The 16,321-nt window shown below is 40.8% G+C and overlaps 1 protein-coding gene across 2 annotated transcripts in view; it reads right to left on the bottom strand.

The window, feature by feature from the left end:
- The window catches only part of LOC136886057 (CD209 antigen-like protein 2), a 32,819-nt gene extending 18,287 nt beyond the window's left edge, over positions 1–14,532 (bottom strand). Inside the window, exons 1-3 of one of the 2 annotated variants that reach the window (XM_067158783.2) lie at positions 14,476–14,532; positions 10,099–10,207; positions 3,585–3,680 (exon numbers count right to left, since the gene is read on the bottom strand). In XM_067158783.2, coding sequence (XP_067014884.2) covers positions 3,585–3,680; positions 10,099–10,207; positions 14,476–14,508 — 238 coding nt within the window. In that variant the 5' untranslated portion in view covers positions 14,509–14,532. The remainder of the gene's footprint in view (positions 1–3,584; positions 3,681–10,098; positions 10,208–14,475) is intronic. The other variant, XM_067158784.2, reaches the window with a different exon arrangement.
- Between the last annotated feature and the right edge of the window lie 1,789 nt (positions 14,533–16,321).

Genomic DNA, 16,321 nt, shown 5'->3' on the forward strand with positions numbered 1-16,321 from the left:
CGGTATAGACTTGACGCCTTAACGATCTTGCCCAGCAGGCGTACTGTACCACCATTGGTTCTATCTAGTGATAGACTGACGTGCGCAGCTCATTTCAGGAGCTGGACAATTTGGAGTATTTCAGACATGATTTAGCTGTCTTGGAAATATTCCGGAGATTTCTAGAACGAATAATCAACAATATCGCCGTCGTGTTTAATCTGTACTTTGTCATGGACTCTAAATATATATGCGGCGCTTCTGAAAATGCCAAGAGTTTTCCGCTAGAGTCAGCTGGATTCGAAATTGGCGTATTAGATTATTTATGTTGCCGGATATTCCTAAGGATTTCCATAAAATTTTATTCGACTGACTGCCATCTTTCTTTCCTTCACCCGCTTGCTCTATTCTATGATGACATGAATTAGAATGTTAACAATTATGTCACGAGGGGTGCCACGCCCTGTAGCAGGTGTTGTTTTGGACTGTACCCAGTTGTACAGAAAGGGAACAGACATTAAAACTAGAGCGTGATTTGCCAACCTACTATCATTTTCCTCTGAATTAAATGCTCAAAAATGAAGAAACTTTCACTCACAACGAAGAAGAGTTATACAGATTTCCTTCTGTAAGCTTTAGCTCATGAAAGTTCAGCATGCTCCTGCTTCCCACTAAAACGTTGTACTATTGCAGCAGTAGCACGACCATTTAAGCCACCTTCACCAGTTTTCTCATATGAGCTTCAGAAGGACTGTAAGTCGTCATGATTGAGCTGTGCTGATAACCGCTGGGAGAGTACAATTTTAAACGAAGAGAATCCAAGACAACTCATTCCTTTCTTAACTTTCAGTTGACATTTCTTTAACATTTTATCGAATATACAGTAATTTTCTATTCTTCTTGATTGATGTTCTGATCCGGGCTTTTCATAGACACGAGCGTCTGCCCACCTCACGGGAGAGTTACGTATTGTGGGGAGATGTTGCACCAATCACCTTAAGTGACTCGACTTTTATTGAAGAGTAAAAATTAATATCACGCACGAAAACAAATTATGAGTCGGACAGACTTCTCCCGCTGCTCTCTTTAGCGGATCTACATGAAGATGATCGGTTATGTGTGCGAAATACGTGGACAGGTTGTGGCTCACTTGTCGCAATATTCTCTAATGAACCGTTCAGCATTCTCTTGCTCTAAGGCGAATGCTGGGACAGTTCCTCGTATAGGCGCTTCACCTTCTCCACACCACAAACCTCCCTGGTCTGAGAGAGGCCCGCCCCACCCCTTCACAGTACGGGATGAGAACTGAAGTGCGTAACAAGTTCAATACAGTGAGCTTACTCTTTGGTCTGAGAGAGGCCCGCACCACCCCTTCACGGTACGGGATGAGAACTGAAGTGCGTAACAAGTTCAATACAGTGAGCTTACTCTTTGGTCTGAGAGAGGCCCGCACCACCCCTTCACGGTACGGGATGAGAACTGAAGTTCAATACAGTGAGCTCCATGAGTGCGAGCTGACTGTTTGAGATGTAACATTGTATCGTGAGTAAAAGATGTGTGAGATAATTAACAAAAACCTGTAATTATAACTTCTTTTCGAATTTAGTTACATTTCCCCTGTTTCGTTGGAACCTCCATTTGCTTAATATTAATAATTCTGGAACCGCCTAAATGTGCATACATCACATGTTAGAGGTGCTTTTCTCTAGCGTACAGTGTATAGTCAAAGTCGGATCAGCCCACAACAGTAACTGCAAAGCTTCTTCTATGTATTTAATTTAGTTGGCAGCATTAGAACCATTTCAAAATATGTAAATGGAGAGTAGGTTGTGTGTACAAAGATTGATCCATATTTGATTATTCTTTCTTAAGAGTGAACCACATTTTGTTAACTTCATCATTTGTACAAATTTTGGTTGAATTAAGCCAGGCGCTTGGAAGATATTAAATGGTTAATCGAAGCTTTTAAACAACTTAACACAGTGTTGGCCTGCGAGGCCCATGTTATACACTACTGTACAATAAACGAGGACTTATACAAAACAGGAGCATACATGACATCAGCACTCATCAAGGGAACCGCCTTTCTCAAGCCAAATTATGACAATATTGTGAAAGGAAACGCTTAACACTGGAATACAGCGGGACATAAGTCACTGGTGTGTAAGCATTCAGGGTTCTGTTATAGGGTGTATGTGACTTTAGGGTCATCACATAGTGTAGTTCTCTTTCGGGAGGTCTAAGGAGTTGTCTGAGTTAAGGTTTGGTTCACTGAAAAATGTGATATAACACAAGTTGTAGGAATCGCAGGTTTTGTTCGATTCTTTCACGTACAGATTGACCTTATAACCGGATAATATCAGATATGATTTTTAGTTGCAGTCCTGTGCGATGCTGTGTCCATGTCACATCGCATTACAGATGGAACAAAGCAGTCAATTTAGTTTTTTGATAGCGCAAACGAATAGGGGAGACATCAATAACAACGTGTTTCTTGACTGTTCAGTCACAGTGTTTTACTGTACCGTTGTTGAGGTTCTATCCGCGTTTGGTTGAGGTTTGACGTACTTTTCACTACTGCCACAAGCTTCCGATGAAATTATCATTTAAACACCGGAAGTAGTATGTGACCTGAACCGCAAATTCTTGGAGAAGACTTGTATTCCACTGATGTTCGAGGAACGGGTACAGTGCTGGTAATAAATACGTAGAGTTAGCACCGCTCTTACATCTTCTAGCAGCTGACGAGTGAGACAGAGTTGAGCACACCATGGAGGCTGTTTGCTAAATTGTGGATGTATTGCATTTCGCTTGGAAACTAAAAGTCAGGAAGTGTAGATCCCTAGTAGTTCTATTGGAGTAGTTTCTTGTTGCTTTCCTTCCATACAACATGACACAAACTCAGATAACCTCACACACAGATATTTGTCTCGTGCCGAACTGAGGAGCCACGGAAAATTGCACTGAGGGATGTCGAATCCACGACCTCTGAAATACAAGCCTACAGTCGTTTTCACGTGACAGTATCATCGGTTCGCGTGTGTGGCTACGATACGTCTCTCAGCTATGGAACACTCACTGGATCCGACCTCCAGCTCAGACCCAAGGCTCTCTCGGATCTCCTCTTACAACAAGTTTATCATATTCTCTTTACTCGTGCACTCGTTCTGCAGACTGCTGCTCCAAGCAAGCGCCTATACAGTAACTACAGAGTGAGCACTTTATCTGTGGAACGTTTGTGTTGTGGGAAATTCGAGTGTCGTGGAGTGTAAGAATCCCGCAAGAGTACTTCAGGTTAAACAACTCTTTAGTTATATGTCGTGTCACTGAATGGCCAATTGAAACTGTCTACGTGCGTGAAATTCCCTTCTACGTGGGGATGATTTTAAGTAATATGCATGGCCACCTTTAGATTACACTTCTCTTCGTCTACTCTTCTCATCGAAGGATATCCAGGACTAGGAATGCCAAAAACCCTGAACGTCTCTTGAGAAACTGAATGGTTTCTGTTCGGGATGTATGTGAGCCATAAACGAATATTCGTTTGGTCTCACGTACACAAGTCACAGTTAACCTGCTTAACCAATTAACCGTTTTTCACTCACCCGAATGAGGACAGAACTTTGGTTTAGTAGTAGTAGCAGCAGCTGGTGTAGTATTTGAAGGTGTAACTGGCTCTATACCTTGAGACATCGAGGTACCTGGAAGAAAAACACGCGCCAAATATTTAATTTCTGATAAATTGTAATCCTGAAAATCTATCAGAAACTATGTAAATAATATAAAGAAGGAATTATTTCACGTTCACCGAAAAGGCCCACTTCAAATTATTGTTATGTTTAACAAAATCTGTACCAAGATTATTGTATGTTTTTCACTCTTTCTTTTAAAGATTTATTGTTATGCTATAGAAAGATTACTCATCATGATAATGCTGCTCCAGAAAGGTGTATTTGGTTTGTTTTATCATTCTTGAAGGTGAAGATTCCTTACTTAGCTCCTGTTGCACAAGTAGAAGGCTAAAGACTATTATACTAGATATTAATACTTATTACTGTACTTTCAAAGCAGCAGCGGGCATATTAAAACATGCTGGTGTCAGTTTTACGGAGAGTAACCTTGAATTTACAACAAGATATAAATTGTCTCATTTACAGCTGATGCCACGTAAACAAGTTACAAAAATTAATATCGAATGTTTCCTTTTCTGTCTGACCTGAAAGAAAAGCGGAGAATAAGTTTGCAAGTTATGAACTGAGAAAATGTTCGTAACTGATAGGACATGCACATATTAAAAAGCTGGTTTCCGGTTGTGAAGTGTATTGAAAAACTTCACCGGAAACTTTCGAATCCTATGTTAGGAGACTTACGTATGTAGCATTCTGTTTGGAACACAGCTAACAACATGTGGCCTGCTCCTCCTATCCTGCAGTAGTGAGCCCACAAGGTCTTCCAGTCCAACACCGTATGAACTGTCGCTTGGACGGGAACACTGAATAATAGGTACCATCCCAGCTTTCACCGAGCAGTGAGATAAAAGCCTCTCCCACAACTACGTGTTTCTTAAGGAGACTCAGAACGCTAAAAACAGGAGACATTCTTAGATTTTCCTCCTTCAAGGTTGTGATAAAGCTGAAGTACCACTAGCCTTTTCACTCCGGCGGACTGCCGAAGACGCCTGTACTTGCCGGTAGAGTCACCAGATGTCAGTGGGCGACACTAACTTCACTTTGCGTTATTTGTATTCCATAATGTCAGAGAAACTCTTCTTTCTCATACTGCCGCCAAGGATCTAAACGAAGGGTGGTACTAATTGCCAGTAATAAATTAAGTGCAAGTGCGAGAGAGAAAGCGGAAAACCAAGGTTCTCGCTAGGGCAGAGTGAAAATTTATTAGGAAACTCATACTAAAAAGCAAGTTCCTAACTGCAGCTATTTATAGTTCAAAATAAATTATTCCCTTCTTACGAGAGGTCCATACAATCCCTCTGTTTCCTATGCATGCGTCTACATTTTCACACTTTTAGTGTAATATGTACGTCTACTGAACAGAAATACACACTTTTAGTGTAATATGCACGTCTACTGAACATAAATACACACTTTTAGTGTAATATGTACGTCTACTGAACAGAAATACACACTTTTAGTGTAATGTGTACGTCTACTGAACAGAAATACACACTTTTAGTGTAATATGTACATCTACCGAACATAAAACACTTTTAGTGTAATGTGTACGTCTACTGAACAGAAATACACACTTTTAGTGTAATATGCACGTCTACTGAACATAAATACACACTTTTAGTGTAATATGTACGTCTACTGAACAGAAATACACACTTTTAGTGTAATGTGTACGTCTACTGAACAGAAATACACACTTTTAGTGTAATATGTACATCTACCGAACATAAAACACTTTTAGTGTAATGTGTACGTCTACTGAACAGAAATACACACTTTTAGTGTAATATGTACATCTACCGAACATAAAACACAACTTTTGGTTTATTATGCACGTCTACTGAACAGATGTATGGATAGCATCAACAGTTACGAAAATCACCAAATCAGATTAATATTAAAATATTCCTCACTAGCAGAAGTACTCGTTCTTCGTACGGGTTATAAGAAACTGGCTTTAGTTACTCATACTATCGGTGTGACTGACTTCATGAGTTATTTATATCACTGGTGTATTTACTTAAGTACGCAGAAATTAGTAGAACTCTTTCAAGATTAAAATTATTGTGTCCACCTTTTCATTACAAATTATAATTTTATTGAATGTATTTGTTTGATCCGACATTTCGTAACTATTACAAATGATCAAGGAAATACGCGATGCATAAAAGAAACTGCTATAATTATCGAGAATTATAATCCTCTGGGCTTGTCACTCATGTCGCACATCATATAATGAATCTGAGTATAAATGTCGAGAAATTTTTTCAAGTCATATAGTATACAGGTTGTTTTCATGGTTACAATAATCGTAAAAGTGGACAAAAATATCGGCACTAATAACATCAGTGATCCTACTACTCCATGATTTGATAGAAAATAGTTTAAACTATATGTAACAGACTCCGCAAAATGCTGAAATCTAAGCTAGTACGTAAATACGGAGGCCCGTCGGCAACCGCTGGTCGCTGTACTACGGAGATCTCCGGGGCTATTATTTTTATACTTCACTCCTTTTCCATCTCCGCCCAAAGGAGTGCTATGAGCGTCTTACACAACAGTTTACTTTTCCAGATAGTGAGTCATATGTGTATCAGTTTTTGTTGGCAGGTATGCCAAACGTACATGCATGATGTTGCTGCTGTAGAATCCTGGAGCTGACGTTGCCATGGTTACGGCCGTTCGTTTCTTTATCCGATTCCTAGATCAGGGGTAGTGTGGTTCCAATATCTCCTTAACGGTTGGTTTTAGGGCCCGAAGGGTTTACTGAGTTTTGTTCTTTGCGTCAAGAGGATTAAATTGAACTTTGTCTCGTCCTTGTACGACAAATTCGATTTCGCCTATATTAGTCTATTATTTTAATATTTGTATATCTCCCCCGTCGTCCCTCTCGAATTGTTTTGAAAATAAAATACAGCCCATGTTACTCACTGGCATTGTAGCTTTCTATAGGTCAAGTAATTTTTAAAATCGATTCAGTAGTTTTTGAGTCTATCCGTTACAAACAAATATATCAATTTTTCCTCTTTATAATATTAGTATAGAAGTATAGATTCCATCCCCTACACATACGGTTGCCGTCAGGAAGGGCATCCAGCCGTAAATCAGGGTCAAATCCACATGTGCGACACAGTACGCACCCGCAACCCCACAGGTGTGGGTAAAATGATAGAAGAAGAAGATACTCATTTTAAAAATTCACCCGGTTTTTTAAATTCTTTTCACCCCCTAAGTGGATTTTCCAAAAGGAGTGTGTTCATTTTTAAAGGAAATTCCAAGTACCAAACTCTGTAACATCTTCATTTTTTGAGATATATGTATCCTCATATTAACGAATATTTGTCTTCTTTTACTTTTAAGGGGAATTCCAAATACTAATTTTCATGTCTGTAACATGTTAGGTGTTTGTGATTTATTCTAGGTAATTTCGCTGCTGTAGAATCCTGGAGCTGACGTTGCCATGGTTACGGCAGTTCATTACTTTATCCGATTCCTAGAGGAGGGGTGGTGTGGTGCCAATATCTCCGTAACGGTTGGTTTTAGGGCCTTAAAACATGGTTCTTGGGCCCGTAGGGATTACCGAGTTTTGTTCTTTGCGTCAAGATGACTAAATTGAGCTTTGTCTCGTCCTTACACGACAAATTCGATAGTTTGCCTATATTAGCCTATTATTTTTATATCTCTTCCTCCCCCGGGCCCCCCACCTGGAATTGTTTTGAAAATAAAATTCAGCCCATGTTACTCACTGGCAATGTAGCTTTCTATACGTGAAGTAATTTCTAAAATCGTTTCAGTAATTTTTGAGTCTATTCATTACAAACAAACACATTTTTCCTCTTTATAATATTAGTATAGAATGTCAGTCACAGCTTAGTGTGTACATGTTATTCAAGACGTAGGAACTGTTTAATTCTGGTAGAATGATCTTACAAGGGATGTGAAGAACGTCTCTGGTCACTTTAAGTTTCGGCGACACTTTGATCTTTCCAACTTTCCTTAACTTGATAACCGTCCTTAAGAGGTACTTCCCCTCATGTCTAACCACAGCGGGTCGAAAGTGTCATCAAAAGAAAGGTAAGAGCCACAACGGACATGAAAAGGAAGGACTCTTCTCGCTACAGACTCTCCAGCGCTCCATGCTCACTGAGGTCATCACACACATTACTACATCACGACTTATGCAACAGCACTATTCACATTCTGGAAAAAAGAATTCGTCACCACCCTGGTCACCTTTACCTTCATAGCATTTTCTCAAAACACTCATCTGGTTTTGCCACCATCACATCAATAATATTCCTTCATCTATTCGATCCCGTCACTATCTCATCCACCTCTTCCTCACAGGTTAATTTAAATTTCCGTCATTCGCATTACCTTCCGAGTTAACAGTTGACCAATCAATACAACCCCGTTATTTTTCTGTGTCGTTACCCAAATCATTGTTTACCTTATCAAATATTTCCGCGTCTGTATCAATCACATCGATGTCTGTATCCCCCAAACTATCATCTCTTGAACTTCATGCTTCCCATCTTTAACCTTTTAATAGCTAACAAATTCTTCTTTAATCCGAATAAATACTCCCCCTGCTATCGATCACATCCTATCTCTACAATAAACTTTCCATTTTCGGAAGAAATTTCCGCAACATTATGTCACTTCTTAGACATGAATTAATTCCTAACAACCACCACGTCCCTGTAATCACACCTCCGCTGTCTTGTCCTCCGTATCTCTCTCCTAAACATATCCCTGTCTGATGCATACATACTCAATAGAAGACTCACTCCCAGTCTCACATAAATCTACTCCTTAGTTTCATGTAACGTACCCCTCCACTCAGTAAACCCTCCTAGAAAGTATCCCACTGATAACAATCTGCTCGCCCTTTAATTCATAACAAGAACCCACACTATATTGGTAGTTATTCCTGCTTGCCGTACGTTATTCGTGCCAACATGAATAACTGTCACACAAAATTCTTACCGTCCTCATTCCTCTACCTTGGTTCCCTTTCCTCCACGTACTTTCTCCACGAGCCTAACTATAGAGTCCTCAATGACCAGATCCTCGACCCCATCCACTTCATATGGTTTTTCGTGGTTTCCCATTTTCACACCAGGCACCTTAATTAAGGCCACGGCCGCTTCCTTCCAACTCCTAGGCCTTTCCTATCCCATCGTCGCCATAAGACCTATCTGTGTCGGTGCGACGTAAAGCCCCTAAGCATCCACTTCATCAGATCGCGTCCCCTACTAGTCTCCACGTTTCTCTTTATTCCTACCTGTCACCTTCCTGTAACACTCTGATATTTCCCCTATTTCCCTCTGTGTTTTACCAGCGACGGCTCACGGGTACACTCGTCAAAACTCCCCTTGCCTTGATCCCTTTGCCCTCACCTCTACCCCTCAAAATATTAGGCCTACCTGTCTTTCCGAACTTCCCCTGTTCTCCGTCATAAGCCTAAACACTTTTCCATACTTATCCCATAACTCCCACCAGTCAAGTGCTCTTGGTTTGTTCTATGATAGTGCATCTCACCTTAAGCTTCACAGTGTAACGGTTAGCGCAATTACTTGCAATGCTAGAGGGCCCACTATTCTTTCCCACTATTTCGAGAAATGTAATGTTGGCAGGGCTGCAGGTATGTACCTCAATATGCTCACCCCCATTGGGAGTGCTGCTGGAAAGAACTGCACAACCTCGAGGCAAGTACACGAGTTTTCATTACTTACCTCAAGAACTCTTCTGTAACACCACATTTCAAAGGTTCTACTCTCTTTCTCTGATAATCATGTTTCTATCTCATGGAGTCTCACGTTCCAGGTAAATACTTTTGCAAACGACACCCTGAATTGTATATTTATTGCCATTAAAAGAAGGCGTCATTTACCAAATGCTGATCTTCGATAAATGTCCAGCTAGTGTCGTCTGTTATTTCCTAGCTCTCGAAATTCCTCCACTTCCTTAGTGAGTACATTTACTAGTTTATATCACTTACTTCACCTGACTTTATCTACTACATTCCACTGCCCTTCCCTAGCATTTGTTTGATTTCCACCAGAACAATGACTGCTTCTTCATATCCCACATTGCCTGCTCTATATACACTTTGAACTGTAAGACAGACAGACTACACACCTGTCTCACTCGCTGGTGGATTGTTACTTCCATTATTCAGACCAGTACAGTTTCTGTTATTCTTCGTTTGCTGAAATTAATTCCAATCCCCTCCGGAATATCAGAACGCATTGTACAATATTGAATATGGTGGAGTGTGACACAAGCACGTTCCCTAGCAGATACGCAATAGATACAAAGAAGATTTCGCCCACACAGAATGAGGTCCTACTTCATGAGTTAAGGAATACCGAGTGTGAATGAGGGTTCTATTACATCGATCAGCAACTATAACACTTGGACTTACCGTGTAATGGTGGATGTACAGAAGTCACCGAATCAAGCTGCTTCATTTCATTGCTATCATAAGAACGTTTTTCTTGGTTCTCCGTTGATGCGAATCGTCGCGTGTCAACCTGTAACGAAGATCGGAAACTTTTGACATAGAAAATTAAACCCTACATTTAATTCACAATCCACGGTATTTCCAAGATGAGCAAGGACACCCACTTGAAACAATCCTTCATCTTCACACTCGTGCGTACGTCCTGGACTACTACGGCTCCAGGCAGGGTAGCAGTAGATTGACCTGGCTGGAGTATTTGTTACCACTCCAGGCAGTGTAGCGGTAGATATCGCCTGGCTGGATTATTTCTTACCGCTCCAGGCAGGATAGCGGTAGACATCGCCTGGCTGGATGACTTATTACGGCTCAAGGCAGTGTAGCAGTAGATACCGCCTGACTGGACAATTTCTTACTACTCCAGGTAATGTAGTAGTAGATACCACCTGACTGGACAATTTCTTACTACTCCAGGTAATGTAGCAGTATATATCGCCTGACTGGACAATTTCTTACTACTCCAGGTAATGTAGCAGTAGATATCGCCTGACTGGACAATTTCTTACTACTCCAGGTAATGTAGTAGTAGATACCACCTGGCTGGACTACTTGCTACTGCTCCAGGCAATGTAGCAGTAGATATCGCCTGAATGGACAATTTCTTACAACTCCAGGTAATGTAGTAGTAGATACCACCTGGCTGGTCTACTTCTTACTGCTCCAGGCAGTGTAGCAGTAGATACCTCGTGGCTGGTTTAATTCTTACTGCTCCAGGCAGTGTAGCAGTAGATATAACCTTTCGGAGCTACTTCTTACTGCTCCAGGCGTTGGACCAGTAGATATCGCATTGCTGGACTACTTGTTACTGCTCCAGGTATTTTAGCAGTTGATGTCGCCTGGATGATCTACTTGCTACTGCTCCGGGAAATGTAGCAGTAGATATCGCTTCGCTAGTCTACTTGTTGCTGCTCCAGGTAGTGTAGCAGTATATATCCCAAATTAATTCAGAGTTACTACAGTATTGCCAGTGTACAAAGGATTAGCTGAATAAAAATTAATAGGTCAGTTATGGGCCAGTCAGCTTTACATGTGATCCGTGGAACCCGAGGAAAGCATTCTTTCTGGTTATATTGCACACATTTTCAAAATTTCAAACTGATCTGATAGAAGAAAATCTGTGTTTAGGAAAATACATTCCAGTGAGGATCAACTAGCATGGTTAAAGCAAGATATGCCAAATATTTTATATTCATGCGGCCAAATGGACTGCATCGCCATTTACCTATGGAAGGCCTATTAACAGGGCAGATCAAGGAAGTGAGCTCTATTGGACTAGACTAGGTGTGACTGATTAGGTTGCAACATTTTTAGAAAACATTAGAGTAGGTGCTGCAATCTCTGGTCATATTATGATTAAGAGTGGATGCTGCAAGACAATGTTACTGGACGACGGTGTTCTCTTGTATATCAATTACTGTGTCGATGCTGTGAAAATAGCACATATGGATCACTGCAAGTACCTAGGTGAGCTTTACAGATCTTTTCATATGGTTATGGGTGTATTTAGGGGTCGCAGTAAGGATGTAAAACAGAGGCGTATAAGTCACTGGTAGGACCCGTCCAGCTTATGAGAGTCTCGCCATGATTACTTGACTGAAGAACAGGATGGAGGTACCCAGTGTCGGGCAGCGAAATTTACTCTAGACGGCGTCCGACTAAGAGTAGTTTTATGAAAATATTGGAAGCTTTGGGCTGGGAAGACTTTGCAGTAAGGAGACGAGCAGCTGAGAGATGAACACCTTAAACATGATTTTGACCAGTAACATTTCACCACACCTCACTCTGAGTTCTGCCTGCATTACCTAAGCGCCATCATAGTCCTGGTTCTGTGGCCTCTTAGCACACTATATACGCATATTCTTTGAGGAAAGAATGCTGTATAAATAGACTGACGACATGCGGCAGATCTTGTCGAAAGTGGTGGAGACATGTGAAAACCTTGGTCTAAACCTGAACTTAAAAAATACCAAATGCATTATTGTGAGCAAGGTCCCTGTGAATCAAGGGAGCTCCCATACAAAGGGTCGAGAATATCGTCGTCAACGAGCGCTGGGACCAAAGTGCTGATAGCGCGGAGCTGTGTGTTCTCCATTTTGTTGTATGGAATAGCATCATTTGAAATGTGGGTCTATCTGTAGAAATGTGCTCGGCTGCTAAGATCATGAAGATCTCATATCATGAGGCGCCTTCCTCCAAATAAATATACAACGGAGGATCGAGGGAAGAAGGGGCCTGGGAGACCCCGCACGTCTTGGCTGGGAAACCTGCGACTGCGATTCAGCCAATCGCAAAACTAAGATCTTCAAAGTCCAATGACGGATACGGCAGTTAAAAAGTTAAGTACATGCTTAGTTACATTCTAAGTTAACCTAGGTTTGGTGTTAAAATTCTGTTGTAAAAACCTTCCCTTCTTAGGCCCCTCCCTGCAACGCTGAGTCAGAAACTGCGTGTGCTCCTCCTCAACAGTCGCCAAACACACCTACACCATAATGGAGCACCATCTGAGAAGCACTTACTGTTGCCACAAAATTCAACGTTACAGTGCCCTACATTCATCCGAGTCACGTCATATCAACCTGCGAGAGTTGCCGGCGTAGGGTATGGGCCCGTCTTGCTCCGGCCTGAAGTCCATATAAATTGCCTCCTCTGGGACTGTAATCACTGGGAGATGCGTACTTTCCAAACTGACTCACTGAAATGGAAATGGTGTATGGCTTTTAGTGCCGGGAGTTCGGCTCGCCAAATGCGGGTCTTTTGACTTGACGCGCGTCGTGATGAGGATGAAATGATGGTGAAGACGACACATATACCAAACGTATTTTGGCTATGCGTCAAAGATGGGAGGCGTTGATCGCTCTGTTCTTTCTGTCAAATATTGAGGTTGAAGGGCACAACAAGATAGATCGTGCACCAAAGTGGAATTAAACAAGAAAGAAAGAAAACTAGAGAAACAGAAACGGCGCAATGTAAGAGCAAAGTTATACTAAGTATAAAGTCGACCGGCTCCCATAACATGATAAAGAAAGGCTCACACAGCTCATCAGAGCGATCCACTAACTGGAAAACATATTATAACGGAGAAACGCGTTCGGGAAATGATTGACGCCATTTTGTTTTTTGAAATGTGGCGAAATTAAAACAAGGAATAACAATGTTTAAAAAGGGAGTAAAATGTATCTCCGCCACGAGATAGGACACTGATAAGTACAAGGAATGAATATATAAAAGAGGTGTAAAGGAACAGTAATAGCAATGAATTCAAACCAATCAGAGAGTAATTATGAATCAAAGTGTGCATTTCAAGTTCGAACTGTTCGCCGTTCGGTCAGCTTGGAATTGTGTCTCTTTTGCTTCCCGTTCTGAATTTTGCCTCTCGATCATAGCCAGCGCATTCTCGCCTCTCAGCCGTCATTGCCTTCCTCAGCAATTTCTTTATCTATTTTATGGCGTGAAAGAATTTTCTCCTTCCGCGGTAGACATTAGTTTGGTTCCAGCGATAGCACATAGGGGCGTACTAGACACTGAAGTGTGTTTAGAGAACCATCTGCTATCCTTCTCGGTCACAGTTTACTTGTGACCGAGGCTCCTTCGATACAGCAGGCACCTTCTACACGTATCCTAGCATACAGCAACTTTTGATACTGGGGATTCAGATACAATTTCATTATTATTACTATTATTGTTACCATTATGTGACTGTAATTTGAATTTCGATAAGCGAATTTTTTCTAGTTGAATTGTTGTTCATTATAAGAGGAGTGTGGTTTCTCTCTACATTCCCTGACTCTTTGGGGATAACTAAACGCAACTTGCTGCTGGATGCGGCTTTAGTTATCTTCGCTCTCTGTCATTGAAGTAGCATATTACCTTCAGAAGAGAGATTTACTTTCATTTCTTGAGAATGTTTCTGGGAGATTATTAGCCTGGCAGCACCACCGAATGATATGCGGGTATAGGAAATACACAAAACCGGCAGAGGAGATTTTGCCATTGCTTTCCTCACCTAATAACAGCTCCAGTGTGAAGTTGTATTCAAAACCACCCCTACCTCGAAAACTTTCTTACTGTCAGAGCCATAAGTAGGAAGTAAATAAAGTACACGATTGTATCGACAGGTGGCACTTCAGTGGTACTTGCGTTTGGACACACAACTTTTTCCGGCATGAGGCAGTACTTGTTAGAGATATTCGTGCAACAATGAGAATTATCGACTCGGTCGAATTGCTTGTACTATGAATGCTGAAGATAGTTATGAAAAGTATTTGAAAGCAAAGAACTCACCAGCACGAGTAGTAGGACCCAGATGATCTTCATATTGACGTAGGGCGTATTCTGACAATGGCCAGTGCTTGCCTTGATGAATATATACCTGGAGGTGTGTGAATATCGACATGACAATGTAGTTACTGGGGTGAAAGATAAAGGAAAGTACATGATAATATTGCATTTGATTTACGTCCTATTGTCTAATTTTACGATTATCGGAGAAAAAGGGAAGTACAGTCATATATTACAGGAACGTGACGTTCAATATTTCATTTTATACTATGACGTGACTGTACTGGCCATTTTCTCGTAATGTCACATAATTCAATGCGCGGTGACAGTGGGTTGTGTGGGCGTTCAGTGCGATTGCTTCTCCCGATACATAATATGTGGATTCTTGAAGTGTTATCTGCTCTTATTTTAATGTATGCAATAGTAAAAATAATGTTAATCATAATAATGAGTAGTTATTGATGGTTCATCAACAAACAGAGCTGTTTGGAATGAACTTGGCATAACACGGAAGAAGAAATCTTATACATAAAGTTGTAGGGGGTCCACTGTCTGTAATTCCCTTTTTTCTGCCAAATTTTCAAATATTTATCCGTTTTACGTCAACTCAAGACCGAATCGGTGGTTTTTATTTTTCGTGTCTGTTTGTTTGTCTGTTTGTCTGTTCCATAATTACGTCGAAACGGCTGAATAGATCTCAACCAAACTTCATATTTAGAGTATAAGCCTACCCATCCCGATGAAGGTTTCGATATGCATATCATTTTAAAATCTTTTTTACAGGAAAACCACAACGGTTTTCCTCCATTTTCTCTCATACTATTGATTTTCTGTAAACTCTGTGAACCGTATGTGAAAGGTCTCTTCATTATAAACAACTTTCGTTATGTTCATAATTTACCTTACTCTTCAAATGACGGAGAAATTTACTATTTTCTGCCGATACCATGCTCTGTATTGAGTGATCGACAGACCGACAACGAATATGTGGGTTACCATGGCAACGTCTCTGACTGCTTGCCAGCAGGGAAGTAACGTATTGCCATTTTCCTCATCATTCCTTTAAATTCGTGGTTGTTCCTTGGGTAGAAAGCAAGATAGTCGTCAATCGGCCATTCTGCGGGATATTGGCGGAATATCATTGGAGGTTATAACTAGAGACGAGAATTATAGGCACTAAAAACAGTTATAATAGGCAGGCATATAGGCTCTTGAATTACCCAAAATAGGCACTTAAATAGGCACTAACGTGTAAAATAGGCAACAAAATAGGCATGAAAAAATTGCTTATAATTTGATAACACACTCAGTTACTATACAAGGAATTTACAAGCAAGTTTCAATGATTTCCGGTAACAAACATGTTCTCCTTTCATGCATAATGTTTTTGTACTGAAAGAAAGATCTCTCAATATTACAAGACATGAATGGACAAAACTTCAGTGAAGTCACTTAATCTGGTTTTATTTCGTTGACAGTGGCTGCCTTCCCAGAAGTTCGGACAAAGCTTCCCCTGACTTCTTCCACAATCCTGAATGGCTCCTCCAGGGGCATGCCACTCTTCTCCCACTTGGTGATTGCTCCCGGCAGCTTGTTGAAATTTTAAGAACCTCTGGTTTAGGCAGGGGCATGTTAGTTCCCAACATTGCAGTGCATAGGTCTGAAGGAAATGGTTGTTAGTCGCTGCCCAAAGTGGACTGGTAGAAAGGCTGCGTTAATATAGATTTCTGTACTCGTATCAGATGCATCGCAGTATTTCTAAGTTGATGTATGCGGTATTTTTCTCACATTTGATCTGTAAAATAATAAAATTGACATCAATTACAGTGCCCCTATATCTTAAATTTCT

Source organism: Anabrus simplex, chromosome X (genome assembly GCF_040414725.1).
Source record: "Anabrus simplex isolate iqAnaSimp1 chromosome X, ASM4041472v1, whole genome shotgun sequence".
Classification (NCBI taxonomy): Eukaryota; Metazoa; Arthropoda; class Insecta; order Orthoptera; family Tettigoniidae; genus Anabrus; species Anabrus simplex.